At 43.9% G+C, this 10,955-nt stretch overlaps 1 protein-coding gene across 1 annotated transcript in view; it reads right to left on the bottom strand.

Annotated features, from left to right (window-relative positions):
- The window catches only part of LOC111527993 (zinc finger protein 600), a 34,242-nt gene extending 29,692 nt beyond the window's left edge, over positions 1-4,550 (bottom strand). The window contains exon 1 of the mRNA XM_031934788.1: positions 4,502-4,550. Within this exon, the coding sequence (XP_031790648.1) occupies positions 4,502-4,516 (15 nt within the window). The 5' untranslated portion in view covers positions 4,517-4,550. The remainder of the gene's footprint in view (positions 1-4,501) is intronic.
- Positions 4,551-10,955: the final 6,405 nt, after the last annotated feature.

Raw genomic sequence — 10,955 nt, 5'->3', positions numbered from 1 at the left:
TTAAATTTTTTTTTTTTTTTTTTTTTTGAGACGGAGTCTTGCTCTGTCGCCCGGGCTGGAGTGCTGTGGCCGGATCTCAGCTCACTGCAAGCTCCGCCTCCTGGGTTTACGCCATTCTCCTGCCTCAGCCTCCCAAGTAGCTGGGACTACAGGCGCCCGCCACCTCGCCCGGCTAGTTTTTTGTATTCTTTTAGTAGAGACGGGGTTTCACCATGTTAGCCAGGATGGTCTCAATCTCCTGACCTCGTGATCCGCCCGTCTCAGCCTCCCAAAGTGCTGGGATTACAGGCTTGAGCCACCGCGCCTGGCTGATGAGATTAAATTAATCATGTCTGCCAAGGCTCCTGTTTCCATTCCGGCCGGTGAATCAATTGCTCAATTGCTTTTACTACCTAATATCATTTTAAACAAAGGAGGTAAGACACGTGGCCCTAGGACTGGCTCCGGTGGTGAAAAGGCCGCTTATTGGATTAATATAATTTCTAAACAGCAGCCCACCTGTGCCATACACATTCAAGGAAAAAAGTTTGAGGGCCTTGTAAGTACTGGGGCTGATGTTTCTGTTATTTCCTCTAGTTTATGGTCTTCCTCCTGACTTAAACATCCCACTAACATGGGACTAGTATGTGTTGGAAAAGCCGAGGAAGTTTATGAGAGCATATTTATCTTGCCTTGCACTGACCCTGGTGGCCAAAAGGGTACAACTCAGCCTTATATCATGCCAGTCCCCATTAATCTTTGGGGTAGAGATTTACTGGCACAATGGGGGGCTGAAATTAATATTCCACATAATTCGTATAGCGCTCCCAGTCAGCATATGATGGAAACCATGGGGTTTGTTCCTGGACTCGGTCTCAGTCCAAAACGTGAAAGGATTACTAAACCCCTCCCAGTTACTGTAAAATAAAACAGGGTGGGTTTAGGTTATCCTGCTGCTTCACCTCCTGATCCTATCCCTTTACACTGGAAATCTGACACACCCGTTTGATTCAGCAGTGGCTGCTCAAACTGGAGGCTTTACCTCACTTGGTTTCTGAACAGTTACAACTTGGAAATGTGGAACCTTCTCTTTCCCCATGGAATTCCCCTGTTTCTAGTAAAAAAGAAATCAGGCAAGTGGCGGATGGTAACCAATTTAAGGGCCATTAACACTGTAATTAAACCTATGGGGGCTGTCCAACCAGGCAGGCCTGCCCCTACTTTAATACCTAAAAGTTGGCCTCTCATAGTTCTCGATCTTAAAGATTTTTTTCATATTCCTTTACATAAATTGGACTGTGAAAAATTTGCTTTTACTGTACCATCTATCAACAGTCAGGAGGCTGCAGCTCGTTATCAATGGAGAGTACTTACTCAGAGAATGCTGAATAGCCCTACAGTCTGCCAGCTTTATGTTGGGCAAGTGCTTTCACCAGTTCGAGCCCAATTTCCCCAGGCCTGTATTCTTCATTATATTGATGATATTTTAATTGCTGCCCCCACTGATAAAGAAGTAATTGACTGTTACCAAAGTTTGAGCCTCCATGTTACAAAGGCTGGATTACACATCACTCAGGATAAAATTCAACAGACCACTCCTGTTCAATATTTAGGAATGGTGGTCGATAAACAACGTATTCAACCTCAAAAATTTCAAATTAGGAGAGATTCTTTGAAAACTTTAATGACTTCCAAAAACTTTTGTGTAACATTATTCAAGACCTACTTCAGGTATCCAAACTATGCGCTAACTTGTTTTCTATGCTGCGGGGAGATTCCAATCTCTGCAGTCCCAGGACTTTGACCCCTGAGGCTTCACTAGAACTGGAATTCATAGAGGAAAGAATCCAGGCCGGGCGCGGTGGCTCAAGCCTGTAATCCCAGCACTTTGGGAGGCCGAGACGGGCGGATCACGAGGTCAGGAGATTGAGACCATCCTGGCTAACACGGTGAAACCCTGTCTCTACTAAAAATATAAAAAACTAGCCGGGTGAGGTGGCGGCGCCTGTAGTCCCAGCTACTCGGGAGGCTGAGGCAGGAGAATGGCGTAAACCCGGGAGGTGGAGCTTGCAGTGAGCTGAGATCCGGCCACTGCACTCCAGCCTGGGTGACAGAGCGAGACTCCGCCTCAAAAAAAAAAAAAAAAAAAGAATCCAGACCACCCAGTTATCTAGAGTACAGCCATCTCAGCCTTTTCAGCTTCTGGTTTTCACTTCATTACATTCTCCTACTGGACTGATAGTTCAACATAATGATTTAGGGGAGTGGTGTTTTCTTCCTCATTCTGTGGCAAAAACTTTGTCTGTTTATCTAGACCAAATGGCCACTCAAATTGGAGAAGCTCAGTGTAGAATACTTAAAATTTCCAGATTTGATCTGAATTTAGCTCCTTTAAATCGGCTCAAAGTTCAAGCTGCCTTTCAACATTCCATACTGTGGCAAATTCACTTGGCTGATTTTATTGGCATTATTGATAATCATTATCCAAAGAATAAATTGTGTGATTTTATAAAAATGATGTCTTTTTTTTTTTTTTGAGGCGGAGTCTCGCTCTGTCGCCCGGACTGGAGTGCAGTGGCCGGATCTCAGCTCACTGCAAGCTCTGCCTCCCCAGTTTATGCCATTCTCCTGCCTCAGCCTCCGGAGTAGCTGGGACTACAGGCGCCCGCCACCTCGCCCGGCTAGTTTTTGTATTTTTAGTAGAGACGGGGTTTCACCGTGTTAGCCAGGATGGTCTCGATCTCCTGACCTCGTGATCCGCCCGTCTCGGCCTCCCAAAGTGCTGGGATTACAGGCTTGAGCCACCGCGCCCGGCTAAAAATGACGTCTTAACCAAAGATCAGCCCACTCCTCAGGCCGTTACAGTGTTCACTGGCGACTCCAGTAATAGCAATGCTGGTTACGTGGGTCCTGCAGATAAGCTTATTTCTACCCTTTATACCTCTGCTTAAAAGGCAGAGTTGGCCGGGCGCGGTGGCTCAATGGAGTCAATAGGTCTAATTCAATCCCCCCAGTGGCAATGGAGACCCATGTAACTAATCCCACTTCTCCTGATTACCTTTCTTTTTCTCCTTACAAACCTAAAGATCTCACCATTTCTATTAGCCCGAAAATAACATGCCAGTGTTCTTCTCTTCCTCCTTCAGCACTCAATCTCACCTACAATAGGTTTTATTTAATGATTCTCCTCCTTATACTTTCTGTCTCACCAGTTTCCTCTCACATCGATTTACCTGCTGCACAAAATTATTCTTATTGGGATTATGTGCCTTTTCCTCCACTTATTCGACCTCTCACCTCGACCTGCTGATCTGCCTGGGAACAAAGAGACAGTCCGCTGCATTGCAGGCTGCTGGCCAGATCCTGCGATACATACACACACAAAAAAACAGCTAAGCTAATTAAAAGAGGAACCAGAAAAAAAACAAAAAAACAAAAAGAGAACAAAAGCACTTTTAATATTCCTTTTATCACATTCAATGTAGTAACAGAGACTCAGTCACTTCTTACCCTACTTCACTTCCCCACTCCCCACCCCATCTATGAAAAGGGAAGAGGGGGATACACAACTAATGAGTTAAGTCACTGTCCTCTGGCTGAAGAGGGGTTGCAAAGGGAAGCTCGCCTCTGCCGCCATAATTATAAAAGGCACCACACTTAGACACATAAGTCTTGTAACCCTCATTCTCATCTGCATAATTTAAACTAATTTTACATTAATTACGTTATAAAGAGAGGAAGCAACACATCATTACTTCATCATCACATCCAATCAACTCACCACTCATCTACACCCAGGGTCCCCCTTCATCTTCATCACTGCTTCCCTCCCTCATTCTGTACATAGCTCTCAATCTCACCTTCTCTGAAACTAGAATAGACTGGCATGGTGGCACATGCCTGTCATCTGACTACATGACAGGCTAATGTGGGGATCAGTTGAGGCCACAAATTTGAGGCTGCTGTGAACTAAAATTGTGTCATTGCACTCCAGACTGGGCCCCAGAGTGACCTGTCTCTTAAAAAAACAGTTTGGAGTCAGAGACATATTGACTCACTAGCATAACTTCAAACGCATTACAAAATCAGATACAAAATATCTCCCCTAGTTTGTTTCCTTTTCTAGAATTTACCAGATACCAGTGCACATTAATGAATGACTTTCATATATAGATTTTTCTGATCAGGTTTACAAAGAGCTAAACGTTCATCCAGGTGTGGTCTCTAAACAATCCCTGCTGCCCAACATCACTGACAGCACGGGGCCGTCACCCCATCTCCATCCATGTCTGGTGTGAGCCCTTCCCAGGCCCATGCCCAGGGGAGCCTCTTCCCAAGCTCATTCACTAGGTTATAGGAGATGGAATTTAAGTGATGATGACAAGGACTGAGAAAAGCCTTGGGTGAGTGCGAGCAAACGTGTGAGGCAGGACGCTTCAGACTCACAGAAGACTGGCTACTACAATACCTGGCATTTCAGAAAGGAAAGAGACAGCAGAATCCACCGAGGAATCTCACTCACCTGAGGAAGAGCCATCCCTGGATCCTTTTCTTTGCTCTTCTTGGTGGCTTCCTCACATGAGTCTTTGGAAATCAATCCTGTTTGTAAAAAAATACAAGATTTAAGTTTTAGAAATCACTCAATCCTTTCCTGTGACAAAACTCACACAGGGGAGACCTAACCTGGGAGAAAGATGGTCCTCTGCTGCCCACTGCACCAGAGATCATGCAGTGATCAGAAAGTGGCACAGGAGGACATACAAGGGTAATTTTGACCCATTTCCAGATCTTGCTCCCTCTTGGAAAAGTCCACACACACACTGAAGCAGGGCACAGATCTTCAGGGCACAGATCTGGCCCTAACCAAACTCCATGCAGAGCGCAGCCCCCTCACCTCCCTGTGGATCACAGGCTGATCTCAGCTCTCAACATGGAGGAAACTGCCTTGACGTTCAATGCTGGAGACAGATGAGAATCACCTGTGTCATTGTAGGTATCATTGAGGGTGGATCCCATACTGTGAAAATAGCAATCTCTGATAAAACAGCATAAAAGATGTATTTGCAAAACATCTGAGAACCCTAATGTGAAGCCAAGTTTGAGCTCCACTCAGAGCGCACCAGCCCAGCACAGCCCCACCTTCTGGCTCTGCTCTCTGCTTAGAGACTTGTTCTCACCAGGATCCAGTGAACAGCGAAGGAGCAAAAAGAATCACACAGAACAGGCAACACGGACCAGAGGTGGGGGTGAAGGTGGAGCTGTCATGACAAATTGGGGAATGTGGGAGAACACAAAGTTTTCCATAGTAAAAGTGATGTCAGAACAAAGACTTGGGGAAGAAACGCTGCTTGTCACTTGCAGTTCAGTGGCCACAGAGTCCTAGGCAGAGGGACAGCACAGGTGAAGGTTCTGAGACGGAGAAACCTCAGCCCCAGAAAAAGGAAAGAGGCCTGCATGGCTGGAGCAGAGAAAGCGAGGAGGACGCAGGCAGGAGATGAGGTTAGAGGGGTCCTGGGAGCACAGATCCACAGGGATGAGGTCTTGAAACATTTTTCCCCCACACCTCAAAACAATTTTGGAAATGATGTATTTTCTCACTCCTTTTATGTATACATGCAAATTTCTCTTTACAGTATAAATTACAACACTTACAAATAATGTAATTTATCTCCCATACTTAAAATACATGCTGTCAAGTTTGGCTAAACTTCCAGAAGTAAACTGTCACCCTCATCTGAAACACATAGGACAGTAAGGGAATTTATCTGGGGGTTTAGGAAGTCACTTATGGACATGTGAAGGTGGAGATGCCTGTGTGATGTCCCTACAGAGAGCTCAGGAGACAACTGGACACAGGATTGTAGAGCTCAGGGGAGAGGCCTGCAGGGGACATGGGTAGGTGGGTTAAAGCTGTGAGATGAGATAAGGAAAAGCAGTGGTGTGGACAGTGTGGACAGAGACAAGAGTAAGTTCAAGATGATTTGAGTCTAATCCCCTGTTTTATCCACTCTGGTATTTGTGATTTTTACATTTTTGGAGGACAGGAATCTATTTAAAATTCAAATTACAGCTGAGCATGACCCTCTCCTACAGGAAAAACCACACACTATTTGGCGAAGTATTTCAGGGGTCAGTGTCCCTCTGAGCTTTTCTGGTCTTATCCCTCACCTGAACATTACGGGTTGAGTCACTGTTGTTCTGAGCAGGAAATACTTCAAGTTATCCTGAGAAGCTCTGAGTTGAGTTGGAAAGAGGTATGGCTGATTCCCATGTGATGGCCTGGAAGCACCAATAGGCTGTGTTAGTCTTCCTTCTCTAGAAAATTCCAGGATGGGCTGGGCATGGTGGCTCACCCCTGTAATCCCAGCACTTTGAGAGGCTGAAGTGGGTAGATCACTTGAGGCCAGGAGTTTGAAATCAACCTGGGAAGCATGGTGAAACCCTGTCTCTACCAAAAGCACAAAAAATTAGCCATGTTTTGTGGTATACATCTGTGGTCTCAGCTATTTGGGAGGCTGAGTGTGGTGGATCACTGCACCTGGGAGGTGGATGTTGCAATGAGGCAAGATAGTGTCACCGCACTCAAGCATGGGTGACAGAGTGACACTCTTGTCTCAAAAAAAGGAGAAAAAAAATCCAGGACCATGTTATACACCTGAGCAAATGAAATGTCTCTTTCCATGTCTAAAGTTCTGATGGCAAGAATCTAAACATGTAATTATTTTCCTAGAAAAATGATGGTAATACATTGAAACCAAACACAATTGTGAACACATAGCTACAGGTGTTTAAAACAGTGAAAGAGAGGCAGCGGTACAAATCAGATCTGAGCAAATGTTTTCTTCATGAACACATGGGCTCTGCTGGAAAAAGGTTCCAAGTCAATCCAGCCCATCCTTCAACATCTGCAAAGAACATTATGGACCAGAGGAACTTGAGGGGACGTTTACTTGGAAGCTCACAGCTCACTATTTAATCAGATGTCATAAAGAAAGAAAATGGAATATTAGGTTACCTGAACTAAATTTTGATGTTAGCATAAAGAAAAAGTTCCTTGATATCTTTATCAAGTACACATTAAAACAACCTAAAATCATTTATCAGGTACTAGAAAATGTTTCCAGTATATGATACAGACTACAAAGCATGCAGTCATCAATGCAAATGGAACACAATAAATTTCAGAGAAAAATTATTATAATAGGTTAAATATATATATTATATATATATATACACACACACATATATATATGTCAAAGAAGAAAATTTTGAACGCATGTTATAGTTGGAAAACAATGATGTGAGCTCATAAGATTCTACCAACGCTTATTTGAGAAGCAGTTTTTCATTTTAGATGGAATGTCACTCTGTTGCCCAGTTGGAGTGCGGTTGCATGCTCTTGGCTCACTGCAACCTCCCCCTCCCGAATTCAAGCCATTCTCCTGCCTCAGCCTCCAGAGTAGCGGGATTACACTCACTCACCAACAAACCAAGCTAATTTCTATATTTTAGTCGAGACGAGGATTCACCATGTTAGCCAGGCTGTTCTCAAATACCTGACCTCAGGTGATCCGCCCGCCGTGGCCTCCCGAAGTGCTGGGATTACAGGCGGGAGCCACAGCACCTGGCCTATTTTTCTTTCTTTAATTAAGAAACAAGCCGGGCGTGGTGGCTCATGCCTGCAATCCCAACACTTTGGGAGGCCGATGCGGCTGGATCGTTTCGGCCCTGTAGTTCGAGACCATCTTGGGCAACATGGTGAAAACCCATTTCTACCAGGAACACAAAATTTTGCCTGGTGCAGTGGCATGCGACTGCGGTCCCAGCAACTTTGAAGGCTGAGGTGGAAGGATCCCTTGAAGCCAGGAGGTTGAAGCTGCAGTGAGCTCCGATCCTGTCACCGCTCTCCTTCCTGGGCAACAGAATGAGACCCATCTTTAATAGAAGTGAAGAAAAAGGGAACATATGCGTCCTGGGTCTGGGGACAGGGGGAATCTAAGGCCAAATAACAACCTAGGAGGTCCTGACGATGTGTACCCGTGGTGTTGAGGCTGCAGTTTGGTTTCACACATTTTAGACACACGACACAGCAACCAGTACATATAACACATACATTGGTCTGGTCTGGAAAGGTGTAATAACTGGAATTGGGGAGTTTCTGGGTCACAGGTAGACAACAAATGATCACATTCCTTGAGTCTTTGATCAGCAGCCTTTCACTAAATACACAATTTATATTTCAGAGGTGGAGGAGGAATAGTCACTTACGCCTCAGCTGACTCAGTGACTGGCATTTTTACATAAACAATAGGACAGGGGAAGCAATCAGATAGACATTTGTCGCAGGTGTGCAGAGGGATGGCTTCTTTCCCATACCTGTGGAGATAAGGTATCAGTTTATATTGCCAGAGTGACATTCAACAGGATTATTTTAGGGTGGAGATCTTGAGGCTCCCAGTTTGTGATGGGCGTATGTAGCTTTTAAAAAAAAATCTTTGTAACTATCTTGTTTAGGAATAAAACAGAAGGCAGGTTTGTCTGACGCAGTTCCCAGACTGACTTTTCTCTTTGGCTTAGTAATTTTGAATTTCCTTTCACAAGCTTGTGACAGCCATAACGCTGTGACTCGCTGATACTGTTTTGTATACTTTTATATGAAAGGTTTCACATATTTATTACTGAACCCAGCCAACCAAGGTGTTCATAACAGATCCAGGGAGAAAAAATACATTCTCAATAAAACATGTCCAACTTTCTAGGGGTGATATTTTCAGCTTGATATGGTAACGTGATAGTGATCTTCAGACAGCATAAATACGTGTGCCATCTCACATGCAATTCCTTATACACACAGCTTGGCTCTTCTAAAATGTCTCCTTTTACAGTAGTACCTGATTTTACTACCAGTTTTCATCTGAATCCATTGGGGAATAAGAGGATTTTGCTTTTGTTTCTTAGCCACGAATCATGTAATCCTGAAAGTCTTGTGAGAAGACATGCCAAGAAGTGGAGTCAAGCACACACCATGAAGGTGGAGAGAAGAAAGGGGCCAAACCTTTTTTTTTCTTAGTTTCACTGTTGTTGCTCAGGCTGGAGTCCAATGGCACCAACTCAGTTCACTACAACCTCAGCCTCCCAGGTTCAAATGATTCTCCTGTCTCAGACCCGGAGTAGCTGGGAAAACAGGTGACAGCCACCATCCCCAGCTAATTGTTGTATTTTCAGTAGAGACAGGGATTCACCATGTTATCCAGGCTGGTCTCAAACTTCTTTTTTTTTTTTTTTTTTTGTTGAGACGAAGTCTCGCCCTATCACCCAGGCTGGAGTGCAGTGGCCGGATCTCAGCTCACTGCAAGCTCCGCCTCCCGGGTTCCCGCCATTCTCCTGCCTCAGCCTCCGGAGTAGCTGGGACTACAGGCGCCCGCCACCTCGCCCGGCTAGATTTTTGTATTTTTTAGTAGAGACGGGGTTTCACCGTGTTAGCCAGGATGGTCTCGATCTCCTGACCTCGTGATCCGCCCGTCTAGGCCTCCCAAAGTGCTGGGATTACAGGCTGGAGCCACCGCGCCCGGCCTTCAAACTTCTATTGTTTCTGCTGCTGTCAGTCCTTTTCATTGCAGCATGAACAACATTTATTTTTGTCTGTAAAACTAATGTGGATGGTCTGCCTGCTGCTCCATGCATCACTTTCCACTTGTCTTCTCCCGACTTAAAATGAGTTATCTATTTACAAACTAGTGATTTATTTTGAGCATCATCCCCATACTTTTCTTAAAGCATCAATGATTTCATTGTCAGTCTACCTGAACTTCACTAAATTCATTTTTTGAGACACTATCTCTCTCAGTTACCCACACTGGAGTACAGTAGCATGATCATCACTCCCTGTAGCTTCAACCTCCCAGACTCAAGCCATCCTCCCACTGCAGACTCCACAGAAGCTGAACCAGCAGGCATGTGCCAACATGCTCAGCTAACCTTTGTATTTTTGTAGAGAAGGGGGTTCATCATTATTCCCAGGCTGGTCTTGAATACCAGGGCTCACATGACCCAACTATCTCGGCCTCTGAAAGTGCTGGGATGACAGGCCTGAACAACTGCATCTGGTCTCATCATAAATTTGATGTTTCTTCTTGTTTCAATTTTGCAGAATTTACATTGCTTTAAGTTTCTTTTCAAACTCATGTCTTACCCTTCTGAGTGCCTCAAACTAGACCCTGTTCAGATGTTATAACAGATTTGTATCAGTTTATATTGGTGCAAAAAATGTGACATTCATGCACAATTTTCTTATGTTTTTTCCCCTGAACTTCGTGAAGACCCCTTGTACTAGCAAACTGTATTCAAGAGGATATAAAAAGGATTGTAGATATTCAAGTGCCACTTATTTCTGAGATGCAACGATGGTTCAACATATTCAAGCAAATCAATGTGATATACCACTTGAACAGAATGAAAGATGAAAACCACATCATCTCAATAGATGGAGAAAAAGCAATTCACAAAATTCAATATCCAGTCATCATGGAACTCCTAAACAAAATAGATACAGAAGGAAATTTACTTCAACAATACAAAGACCATCCATGAAATGACTGCAGTGGAAATAACCAATCAAGGAAAAAGGAATACTTTTCCTGTAGTATCTCAGATGATGCAAGAATGCTCTCACCCTTTCTATTCAGTAAATACTGGTTGTCCTAGCCAGAGCGATGAAATAGTAAAAGAAATCAAACAAATCCAAAACAGAAAGAAAGAAGCAAAGTTCTATTTGTTTGTAGAAGACATGATCTTCTTTGAAGAAAATCACAAAGTTTCAAGCAAAATATAACTGGAACTAATACATTCAGTGTATTTGCAGAATAAAATAACAGCACCAAAAATTAGTTGAATTTCCATACATTAACAATAAACAATTAAAAAAAAATTAAAACACTTCCATTTGCTAGAGAATGTAAAGTCAGAAATACTTAGGA

The sequence above is a fragment of the Piliocolobus tephrosceles genome, chromosome 21 (genome assembly GCF_002776525.5).
Source record: "Piliocolobus tephrosceles isolate RC106 chromosome 21, ASM277652v3, whole genome shotgun sequence".
Classification (NCBI taxonomy): Eukaryota; Metazoa; Chordata; class Mammalia; order Primates; family Cercopithecidae; genus Piliocolobus; species Piliocolobus tephrosceles.
The sequence above is the reverse complement of the archived record's forward strand: the minus strand, read 5'-3'. Positions and strand labels throughout refer to the sequence as shown.